General features: G+C 42.4%; 1 protein-coding gene across 2 annotated transcripts in view; it reads right to left on the minus strand.

Annotated features, from left to right (window-relative positions):
• Positions 1–12,389, minus strand: part of SPINK8 (serine peptidase inhibitor Kazal type 8 (putative)) — a 56,558-nt gene that overhangs the window by 12,081 nt on the left and 32,088 nt on the right. For both annotated transcript variants that reach the window (XM_058288456.1, XM_058288457.1), the window contains 3 exons: positions 7,740–7,789; positions 6,855–6,976; positions 4,448–4,490 (listed from right to left, as the gene is read on the minus strand). In XM_058288456.1, coding sequence (XP_058144439.1) covers positions 4,448–4,490; positions 6,855–6,976; positions 7,740–7,789 — 215 coding nt within the window. The remainder of the gene's footprint in view (positions 1–4,447; positions 4,491–6,854; positions 6,977–7,739; positions 7,790–12,389) is intronic.

Below are 12,389 nucleotides of genomic sequence, written 5' to 3' on the forward strand. Positions count from 1 at the left end.
CTCACCTCCTCTCCTTCCAGGGGCATGCTGGGCCCACCGTGCCACAGCTCTTTAGGTGGGTGGGGTGAATCTGCCCACACTGACCCAAGAAAGTGACCGAACTGCACCCAATTTCCCCTCCTGCTGGGTGTGGGGGACCAAGCAGTGCCTCTCCAAACTGGGCTGAATCAGGTCCCTACTGTCCTGGGGGTCTCGTGTTTTTCAGTCACCCCTGCTTCTACTCCTTCCTGGGGTGGAGAAGGCACACCTGCTCTCTTAAACACCTGGCCCAGAAGTGGCACCCTCACTTCCACTCCACTTCATGGAAAGGTAATCTAGCTTGAGCCCCAGAGGAAGGCAGATGGGTATGGCTGGCTTTACGGGCCTGCAACCTGTACTGTAGCACAGGGCCCTGTGCTCAGAAGGGCCCCACACTTGGTGTTTAATTCTTGGCTATTGTTGTCTTAAAATTCTTAATAATTTTATCTTTGAAACTTGTATTTTGTAAGTGAAGTCTGATGGGACAATGGAGCATGCACCAGAGCGGAGGAGAGACACAATTTGTAGGTCTGCCATTCCTTGCCATCCCATTCACATAGAGCATTCACAGTGCCCCGTGAGCCCAGAACCCAGTGCACCCACGCGGAAGTTCACTGGGACCGAGTCCAAGCTGTGAGAGTTACATCTACGACTAATCAGGGCGTGGACACATGGACAACCCTCTCCACTGACATCAGCACTTGGTGCAGAGAAAGAAGACAGTGGCATCCTAAGAAACTTGGACACCAGGGAAGTCTACCTTATTCTTTTTATTCATGTTCTTCCCTCTATTACCAACCACTTACACCAAAAATTAGGACATAGAAGGAAAGGGGAAGATGGGGCAACCCATGGTTCCTTTTCCTTTCAGTCCTTCCTTATGTATCAGTAAAGCGAAGGTAGAGAATTTGTACGTACCAAGAAGTGAAATAAAAACACACATACAAGCAATGAAATACAAACTGTATAATAGTCAGTGATTCTGCATATATATTAAATGCTCTCACATATTTGCATCATGCTAATAATTTAAATTTTTAATTTTTGTTAACTTAGAATGACATTAAATAGTAAATGTGGCACTTTGAAATTTTATAAATCTCCAAAAGAGAACTAATCTGTTCTTTTTTTTTTTTAGGAGGTACCAGGGAGTAAACACAGGACCTTGTACGTGGGAAGCAGGCGCTTAACCACTGAGCTACATCTCCTTGCCTGTGGGTAGAGCTGCTGAAACCTTCAGTCTTGCCGTGCTACGCACTGCCAGATGAGCAAACTCTCAGGTGTACACGCTTTAGGGCACACCCTAAAGATGGCACACCAGCAGAGAGCGGAACTGATCAAGTGCCACCCTCCTGCCTCTGTCTGTTAGCAGACTGTCCAATCAAAAAATTACACATAAGCTACACTGCGCTAGCGCCAATAGCTAACTGACACCCTGCCATTCATTCTATATAAACCGCTGATCTTGTGCAATAAAGTAGATTCGTGTCCTGAACCGGTCTCTGGAGTGTGTTTATCTCCCTCGTCCTCACCCCAGCGGGTAACCGAGTTCAACACCTGCCCCCAGTACATTCTTGTGGTATGAGACCATTTTGACTGGATTAAGTCAGTGAGGTGAGACTTGAGTTGAATCTCCACCCACTTGCTGGGTCTGATATAAAGGGAGACAGAGACACGGGAAAAGGAAGCCACCGTGTTTGATCCTGCCATGTAAGAGAGAGGACTAGAGGATCACTTACACATGGACAGGCTGGGCCTACTGAGCAGCTCTAAAGGAGATAAGCCCTGCTGTATGCCTGATAGCTTACAGCTAAACTTGGGAAGAAAGAAGAACAGCCAAGACTGATACAGGAGACCTGAAAAAAGACAAGCCCTGTGGCTGGTTGCCCTCAACTGAGCTCAAACCTTGGCAGAGATTGGTGGCCATCTTGCTTCAACATGTGCAGCTGACTTTGATGAGAAAGTCACCATCAGAGATGGTGCCTCAGTTTGGACTTTTCATGGCCTTGGAACTGTAAGATTCTACCCCAAATAAATCCCCTTTTTAAAAGCCAACCTATTTCTGGTGTTTTCATTGGCAGCCCTTTGGTAAACTAAAGCAGCAAGAAAAAAACACTTTGACAAAGTTAGAGAGAAGAGACAGAGAAGGAGAATATGGAAGAAAGCTTTACATATAAAGCATTTAGTACCTTTAATGGCACTTTTTTCCTGCATTTGAACAAGGATCCCCACATTTTCATTTTACATTGGGCCCCATAAATTATGGATCTGGCCTTAAATACTGGATTAGAGTAGATACTTAACAGTCTGCCACACTGTCATTCTTACTCCTTTTACTTCTTTTTCTCTCTTTTGTTGTGTCATCATCTTGCTGTGTGACTCACTTGGTACAGGCACTGGCTCGCCGCATGGGCACTCAGCTTGCCACACGGGCACTGGCTCTCCACGCAGGTACTGGCTCACCACATGGGCACTTACACGGGCACTCGGCTCACCACATGGGCACTCATGTGGGCCCTCGGCTCACTCTGTGGGCACTTAGCTTGCCACATGGGCACTTGTGCAGGCACTTGGCTCACTGTGTGGGGACTTGGCTCACTGCGTGGGTACTCAGCTCTCCACATGGGCACTGGCTCACTGTGCAGGCACACTTTCTCTTCTTTTTCACCAGGAGGCCCCAGGGATTGAACCCAGGTCCTTCCATATGGTAGGTGGAGGACTTATCACTTGAGTCACATCCGCTTCCCCCTACTGATGTTTTGAATGTGGAATTTTATACACACACACACTGTGGTATGTTCTCATGGTCCTTTGGCTTCACATACTCCCCAACCAACCAGACAAGAGAAATGGTGGAATAGATTTTCTTTTCTGCTGCATTATCCAGCCAGAATTCATTTCTTCCCCCCCCCCCGCCAGGGTACTAGGGAGAAATTAACCACTAGCTATGCTTTTTAAGGAAAAACACAGAACATCCAAATACAGGTTGCTTTCAGGTGGCCATCATTACAAGAACAAGCAATACTGCAGATAATAGAAATTCAAACTGATATTTGAAAACTAGATTCGAATTTTTAAAAGTCTAATGGATGGAAATACTTCTTAGATGTAGGTTTACATCTATAAATTTTAAGTGGTATGGAAGAAACATGTATTTCATATACTTTTAATTTTTTCCCATGGTTCTAATATTCTGATATGGTGATGGTTTAAAAATGTCCTGGCAGTGCAATGAATGAGCTCATCCTGCTGTCAATGGAGGATCACAGAAGTCCCCGCACTTGTGGTGTGCCGCCTCCCACATTGCGTATCATTGCCACATGCTGCTGTTGTGTGCTTCCGTGTAGTGCACAGAGCCCTTCCCTCCCATCAACTGTCTTTTCTTGGTGGCTGTTGAATGGAAAACCGGATAACCAGATTAGTGCAATTATTTCTAAAGCAGGAGAACATGGCCTCTGAATCCAGGCTTGAGTGAGACTTTTTGAGTAAATTCGTGAGTTTTAGTACAAAGTCTGTGTGGCATCTATTAAGTCCACAAAGAAAAAATTTAAAAAGTATTTTCAGATTATGAATGACAGCACCATAATAAAGACTTTTAGCTTAAAATGTTCTATTAAATCAAAAGCAAAAGGCATTTTTTGAGATGGTTGGGGAATTAAAAAAAAAATTTCTCTCCCCTTCCCCTCCCCCACCCAGTTGTCTGCTCTCTGTCCATTCGCTGTGTGTTCTTCTGTGACTGCTTCTATCTTATCAGTGGCACCAGGAATCTGTGTTTCTTTTTGTTGCGTCGTCTTGCTGTGTCAGCTCTCTGTGTGTGCGCCACCATTCCTGGGCAGGCTGCACTTTCTTTCGCGCTAGGCAGCTCTCTGTATGGGGCACACTCCTTGCACTTGGGGCTCCCCTACGTGGAGGACACCCCTGCGTGGCACAGCACTCCTTGCACGCATCAGCGCTGCGCATGGGCCAGCTCCACACGGGTCAAGGAGGCCGGAGGTTTGAACCCTGGACCTCTCATGTGGTAGGGCCAAGTCCGCTTCCCTCGTTGGGGAATTTTTAATGTGAAGCCTGAGAATATGATGATAAGGAACTGGTTCGGTGTAATTACTACATGTAGAGTGTGTAAGGAAATGCCCAAACTTCTTAGAGTGCACTCTGAAGTATGCAGGAGTGAAAGGATATGATGTCTGAAACTTTCATTAAGAAGCTTCAACAAAGAAAAAAGGAAAAAAAGAACAGAGGAAGGAAATGTGGCAAAAACAGAACAATTTGTTGAGTCTATGATGGCTATATGGATTCATCGTATTATTTTCTCTTTTTTTGTATGATTGAAATTTTTTAATAATAAAAATTTAAAGCCCTCTATAATAATGGACTACTAACTGTATCTTATTTACTCCTAAAAGTGAAAAATAAAAGTAATTTTACTTACACAGGGTCCATCATGCAGTTTAGTTATATTAAGTCCTTGATATCTGAAAGAAAGTACATTTTGAGATGATCTTTTTGCTCTGTTATATGTCACAAAATATGACTAAATTTTACTTGATAATCTGGCTAAGTTTGAGAAGGAAACATTATGCTAACAGTAAATTCTTTTTCAACAAATATCTTAAAATATCTACCATATGAATCTTTTATGTCAGAGAAATTGAATGTATAAGACATACTCAGCCTGAAACCAAAGATAGAAAGTACAAAATCACCTTTGAAAATTCAAGTGAAATATAAAGTATTAGAGATAATATGCCTTAAGTTAAAAATATGTAATCGATGAAAGCAGAGACATTACTACTCATCTTACAGAAATAAAAAGGACTATAAGATCTTTTTTTTTAAGATTTATCTTTATTTATTACCCCCCTCCCTGGTTCCTCCTGTTGTCTGCTCTCTGTGTTCATTTGCAGTGTATTCTTCTGTGTCTGCTTGTATTTTCATTAGGTGGCTCCTGGAACTGATTCTGGGACCTCCTGGAGTGGGAGAGAGGCGATTACTCTCTTGCACCACCTCAGCTCCCTGTTCCGCTATGTCAGATTTTCTCTCCTGTGTGTCTTTTGTTGCATCATCTTGTGCATCAGCTTGCTGCGTCAGCTCTCCATGTTGGCTGGCACTCCTACATGGGGCACCTTTCTTGCGCTGGGCTGCATTCCCATTCAGGGTGGCACTCCTGTGCAGGGTGGCATTCCCACGTGGGCCAACACTCCACACGGGCCAGCTCACCATGTGGGCCAGCTTGCCCTCACCAGGAGACCCTGGACATCGAGTCCTGGATCTTCCGTATGGTAGACAGGAGCCCAGTTGGATGAGGCCACATCAATTTCCCTATAAGATCTTGCTGTGAACAACTGTACACCAACAAATTAGATAAGCTAGACAAAAAATGGACAAATTCCTAGAAACACATATATTACCAAAACTGACTCAAGAAGAAATAGAAAATCTGAATAGAACTATAACAAGTAAAGAGACCGAATCAGTAATGAAAAAACCTACCAAAAAGAAAATCCCAGGACCAGATAACTTCACTAATGAATTTAGCAAGCATTTAGCAAGAATGAGCCCAATCCTGTTCAAATTCTTCCGAAAAATAGGAGAGGAGGGAACACTTTCTAACTCATTATGTGAGGCCAGCATTACCCTCACACCAAAGCCAGATAAAGACATTACAAGAGAAGAAAATTAAAGACCAGTATTCTTTGTGAATATCGATACAAAAGTCCTCAACAAAATACTAGTAAACCAAATACAACAGCATATTAAAAAGGATTATATGCCATGACCAACTGGGATTTATTCCAGAAATGCAACGGTAGCTCAAAATACAAAAATCAATCAATGTAGTACACCACATTAATTTAATGTAGGGAAAAAACCAAACACATAATTCTCCTAATGAATGCAGGAAAAAGCATTTGAAAAAATCCAACACTCATTCATGATTTTTAAAAAAAGGACCTAGAAAACTAGGAATAGAAGGAAAATACTCAACATGTTAAAGGGAATTTTTTTTAACAAATCAATTTTATTAATACATATCAATAAAGCATACAATTCATCCAAAATGTACAATTAATGGTATTTGGTATAATCACATCATTGCGCTTTTTTTTAGATTTATTTATTTCTCTCCCCTTCCCCCCCACCCCGGCTGTCTGTTCTCTGTGTCTATTTGCTGTGTCTTCTTTGTCCACTTCTGTTGATGTCAGCGGCACGGGAATTTGTGTTTCTTTTTGTTGCGTCATCTTGTTGTGTCAGCTCTCCTTGTGTGCAGCACCATTCCTGGGCAGGCTGCACTTTCTTTTGCGCTGGGCGGCTCTCCTTTCGGGGCGCACTCCTTGTGCGTGGGGCTCCCCTATGGGGGGGACACCCCTGCATGGCACGGCACACCCTGCGCACATCAGCACTGCGCATGGGCCAGCTCCACACGGGTCAAGGAGGCCCGGGGTTTGAACCGCGGACCTCCCATGAGGTAGACGGATGCCTTAACCACTGGACCAAGTCCGCTGCCTCATTGTGCATTAATCACTTCAATCATTATTAGAGCATTTTCATTATTTCAGTAATAATTAAAAAAAAACAGACAAACTCCATATCCTGGCCAGACGTCATGCACTCACCTCCGTGGGCTTCTGTTTCTGCACTGTTTGAACAGAATCGCATGTGCCTTTTGGGAGCACAGGGAGGGATGGCAGAGGAGAGGTGCAAATAGTGAAGCAGTTATGAGTCCCTGGAGGGAAAAGCTACCAGACAAGGTAGGAAGTGTTCTGAAGGGGTCACCCTTATCTTGGCCACCTTTAATTTCCTGACGTGAGAGAAGGGAGAATAAAATCAGGACTTACATGATTTTGGAGCAGAGATGGCACTCACCACTATAGGTAACCTGGTCATTGCCACATATGGGTTCACTCGGCTTGATGTAGGACAAAAACCAGCACTTATGTATATTCTTGATGCACTCAACCTGCAGGTGAGACACAGGCCTTCAGATGCCTTCTTCCAAGTCCTGTGGCCATTATCAGTGGTAGGAGGGGAAGAGGATGGAATCAGAAGAGACTAGGAGTTGGAGCAGACCTCAGAAGTCTCAGCATTTGACCCCTGGCATTTACCACCAACAACCTGTACATGATGTCACATCAGGTCATGTCTGTGGACTCCCCAGTCTGATCCATAAAATCCTTATTAAACTGAAAATCCCTGCCTGATCACAAATGTGATCATTAGGTTACAGAGAGCAAAGGTAGCAAAATGCCTTTCAAGGTTAGAATTCCCTTATGAACATTAACAAGTGACTTATATATGGTGCTTTAGAAGATGGTAATCTCAAAATGGCCACAGAAGGGTTGCTGTGGAAGGAAGGAGAAAGAGAATACATGTGGGGCTCTAGTGTGAAGGAGGCAGGATGCATGTCTTGCACATCACAATGGAAAAAATTCCCACTGCAGCATAGGACAGACCTAAATTTCAGCCATGACTCCCTCATCCATTTAATGGGGCAAACTTCTTGTTTGGTATCTCCCAGGAGAGTTGTATGGCCTGATTGGGATAATGCATGGGAAGAGGTCTCAAGAATATATATAAATTGTTACACATATGATTACCAAGCTTTTTTGTTGCATTATTCCCATGTTAGTCCCTCCCATCACCCAGAAGATAGAGCTGGGGCTATTCGGGAAACTGGTTCTCTCCCCATTCCTGTTCTTGGGAAACAAGAAAGCAGAGCTCACCTTTGTCTCTTCAAGGTGAGCCCCTTCAGAGGTGACAGGAAGAGGGAAGTCTGGAAGAAATAAACACATTTAGAAGAGTTGCTGCTCTCTCATTCTTCCTTCAGGGACAAAGCTTTGATGAGGGAGGCCCTGATTAGCAGACAGGAAGTGCCAAATCCCATCAAAACATTCAAAGTGATGAATTACCCTGAAATAGTTATATTTATCCATAAAAGATAGAAGATAATAGAGCTCATTAAAGCTTACATATTATTGATCCAAAACAGTCCTTGCAGTTATTCATACTCATACACATAAAATAAGCATTATATAATATATTATATAATAATTATATAACATTGTAGCAGTTTGATATTAATGATGAATTCCAAAAAGAAATATTGGATTATGTTTGTCAACTGATATTTTCCTCTGGGCATATTAGATTATATCAGAGTCAGAGGTTTGCTTGATTAAGTAATCATGTAAACCTCTTATGCCAGTAGGGCATTGAGTACCTACCCTTTGGTGGGTGGGGACTCACAGATAAAAGGCATGGCAAAGGACAGAATTGGAAGGTTTTTTGATGTTGGAGTTTGATGCTAAAGCCTTAAGCTGGAGCCCCAGGAAGTAAGCACACAGAGGAAAGAGAAGCAAGCCCCTGGAAGGGAGGAACCCAGGAAACCTGAATCTTCACAGCCATCGGCAGCCATCTTGCTCCAACACATGAAAATAGACTTTGGTGGGGGAAGTAACTAATGCTTTATGGTCTGGTATCTGTAAGCTCCTACCCCAAATAAATACCCTTTATGATAACCAAAAATTTCTGGTGTTTTGCCTCAGCACTTCTTTGACTGACTAATACAGAATTTGGTACCAGGAGTGGGGTAGTGCTTTTGCAATTACCAAAATGCTGGAACAGTTTTATAAATGGGTAAGGGGTATTTTTTAGAGGAATTGTGAGATGCTTGGAAGAAAAGACCTACAGTGCTTTTGAGAGATTGCTGATAGCAATATGGATGCTAAAGAGACTTTTTATGGTGCCTTAGAAGTAAATGATGAAACTATAATTGGAAACTGGAGGAAAGGTGATCTGTGTTTTCAAGTTGCAGAGAACTTAGCAAAATTAACTCCTGGTGTTTTATGGAAGGCAGAATTTGAAAATGGCAAGCCTAGGCATTTAGCTGAAAAAATCTCCAAAGTAAACCCAGAGAATATGGTTTGGCTTCTGCTTGCAGCTTATAGCAAAATGTTAGATGAGAGAGATGTGCTGAGGACTGAACTGTTGGGTACAAAGAAAACAGAAACTGACTCTAGAAATTCCAAGTCTCTGGAAATCAAGTTCCCAGATGAAAGTGCCCCATTGGAGGACTTAACTAAACTTGGAAATGGTAAATCAAGATTGAAGAGGCAGTTATCTAGGAAAGACGTACAGAAAGGCTTACTGTCTGATGGCTTGGACCCCTGCTTCCTGCATGCTAAACCAACAAGGTTTTTGAGAGAACAGTATGAACAAAACCACTGTCAACCTGGAATAAAAAGGACATGGAAAGGAGAGATTGAAGGAGATTGAAGCAGTTCTGAGAGGAAAACCATGGAAGTTAAGATCTGGAATTAGGACATCACCTTGGGCCAAGAGAGGAACCCCACCCATGTGTTCAGAGAGGATGAGTTTGCCCCAGCAGTTGAAGAGGGGTGGATGTTCCTGTCCAATGTTCTGGGAGAGTTTTGCTGCCCCAAGATTCAGAGAGGATGGAACTCCCCAAGGATTAGTGCAGTTAAGGTCAGCACCCCAAAGGTCTGAGAGGGATGGACCTGTCCCTCAAAGGTTAGGGAAGGCTAGATGGTCAACTCATTGCTCTGAGATGGCTGAGCCTGTATGTCAAAGTTTAGGGGGAATATTGTCTTCGCAACACTGTACTGGGGGGTTAAAACTCTAACCAAAAGACTGGGTAAAGGTGTATCAATCACCCCAACACTCTTGGAGGGTGAAGTCTCGAGTTTGGCCGACACCCAGATGCTTGATGAGGGTGGAACCAAGAAAATGGCCATTAGGGCAAGCTGATGGAAAGGGTGGGTCCCCATATGGCCCCAAGGAGAAGAAATCATCTTCTTAAGAATAACTCCCGGATTTTGAAATCAAACAGGATTCTCTGCAGGTCTACAGAACTGTAGAGAAACCATGACTCATGTTTCTTTCCCAATTTCTCCTTATTGAAATGAAAATGTTTATCCTTTGTCTGTCCATTTGTGTATTGGAAGTAGATGAATTGTTTTGTAAGTTTCAGAGGTCTGTAGCAGACAGGACTTTGCCCCAGGGCAAACTGTATTTCTTTAAATTGATTGTGATATGATTTAGTACTTGCATTGTAACTGATTAAAGGTTTTTAAAAATTTTGTAATGTCTTTTTTGGAATTCAGAGAGTGGAGTGTAGCAGTTTGATGTTATTGATGAATTCCAAAAAGTAATATTGGATTATGTCTGTCAACTGATCTTTTCCTCTGGGCACATTAGATTATATTGGATTCAGAGGTTTGCTTGACTAAGTAATCATGTAAACCTCTTGTGCCAGTAGGGTGTTGAGTTCCTAACCTTTGGTGGGTGGGGACTCACAGATAAAAGGCATGGCAAAGGACAGAGTTGGAAGGTTTTTGATGTTGGAGTTTGGTGCTGAAGCCTTAAGCTGGAGCCCCAGGAAGTAAGCACACAGAGGAAAGAGAAGCAAGCCCCAGGAAGGGAGGAACCCAGGAAACCTGAACCCTCGTAGCTGTTGGCAGCCATCTTGCTCCAACACGTGAAAATAGACTTTGGTGAAGGAAGTAACTTATGCTTTATGGCCTGGTATCTGTAAGCTCCTACCCCAAGTAAATAGCCTTTATGAAAACCAACCAATTTCTGGTATTTTGCATCAGCACCCCTTTGGTAGACTAATACAAACATAAATATAACATTTACTATCAACTCTATATTTTATATACAAGCTTTATTGAGATAACTTATATATCATAGAATTCATCCATTTAAGGTATACAGTTCAATGTTTTATTAGTGTTTTCACAGAGTTGTACATCACCACAATCAGTTTTACTATAATTTCATCACCCCAAAAGGAAACCCCATTAGCAGTCACTTCCTATTTTCCCCAAATTCCATTCCCCTCTTTTAGCCCTGCTTTCTGACTCTATAGATTTGCCTTTCTTTTCTGGACATTTCATAGAAATGGAATCATATACTATGTGGTCTTTTATGACTGACTTTTTTCACTTGGCATAGTGTTTTTAAGGTTTATCTATGTGGTAGTGTGTATCAGTACTTCATTCCTTTTTATATCTCAATAATATTCTCCTGTATGTATATACTACATTTTATTTATCCATTCATTGATTCATGAACATTTGGGTTGTTTCCAATTTTGGCTCTTATGAATAAAGCTGCTGTGAACATTTGTTTACAAGTTTTGCTGAGGACATGTGTTTTCATTTCTCTTGTGTATATATACACCTAAGAGTGGAAATCCTGGGTCATATGGTAACATTTTGATTGAATGCCAGACTATTTTTCAAGGCAGCTGGACAATTTTACATTCCAATCAGCAGTGTATAAGGGTTTCAGTTTCTTCACCTTGCTAAAACTTATTATCTGTCTTTTAGAATAATAGCCATCTTAGTAGTATGAAGTGGTATCTCATTGTGGTTTTGATTTGCATTTCCCTTTGACTAATGGTGTTGGACATCCTTTCATGTGCTTATTGACCATTTGCAATCTTTTGAGAAATGTGCATTTAGATCTGTGGTGACTTAAAGGTGTATGTACCCCAGAAAAACATGTCCTTAAACCTAATCCATTCCTGTGGGTGTGAACCCATTGTAAGTAGGATCTTTAGATGAGGTATTTCAGTTAAGGTGTGGCCCGCTCAATCAGGATGGGTCTTAATCTTATTACTGGAGTCCTATATAAGCAGAATGAAATTCAGACAAAGGGAGGGAGCCACAGGAGGCAACAAGCTAAGCCCAGATGAGAAAGGAGATTCCAGGAGATGCTGCCATGTGCCTTGTCATGTGGCAAGCAAAGGACCAAAGATCACCAGCACCTAGCCTCAGAATGCCAGTCTTTGGTGAGAAAGTATCACCTTGATGATGCCTTGATTTGGACTTTCTTTTAGCCTCAATACTGTAAGATAATACATTTCCATCGTTTAAGTTGGCCCATTTCATGGTATTTGCTTGAGCAGCTGAGGAAACTGAAACAGATCCTAGGCCAATTTTAGAATTTGGTTTGTCTTGTTATTACTGAATTTTAAGAGTTCTTTATATATGCCAGTTACTAGTTATTAGATGCATGTTTTTTGTTTTTTTTGTTTTTTTTTTAAAGATTTATTTTTTATTTATTTCTCTCCCCTCCCCCCCCCCAGTTGTCTGTTCTCTATGTCTATTTGCTGCATCTTCTTCTCTTTGTCCACTTTTGTTGTTGTCAGCGGCATGGGAATCAGTGTTTCTTTTTGTTGTGTCATCTTGTTGTGTCAGTTCTCCGTGTGTGCGGTGCCATTCCTGGGCAGGCTGCTCTTTCTTTCGCGCTGGGCAGCTTTCCTTATGGGCCGCACTCCTTGCGCGTGGGGCTCCCCTACACGGGGGACACCCCTGCATGGCAGGGCACTCCTTGCCCGCATCAGC

The sequence above is a fragment of the Dasypus novemcinctus genome, chromosome 26, assembly GCF_030445035.2.
Source record: "Dasypus novemcinctus isolate mDasNov1 chromosome 26, mDasNov1.1.hap2, whole genome shotgun sequence".
Lineage (NCBI taxonomy): Eukaryota > Metazoa > Chordata > Mammalia > Cingulata > Dasypodidae > Dasypus > Dasypus novemcinctus.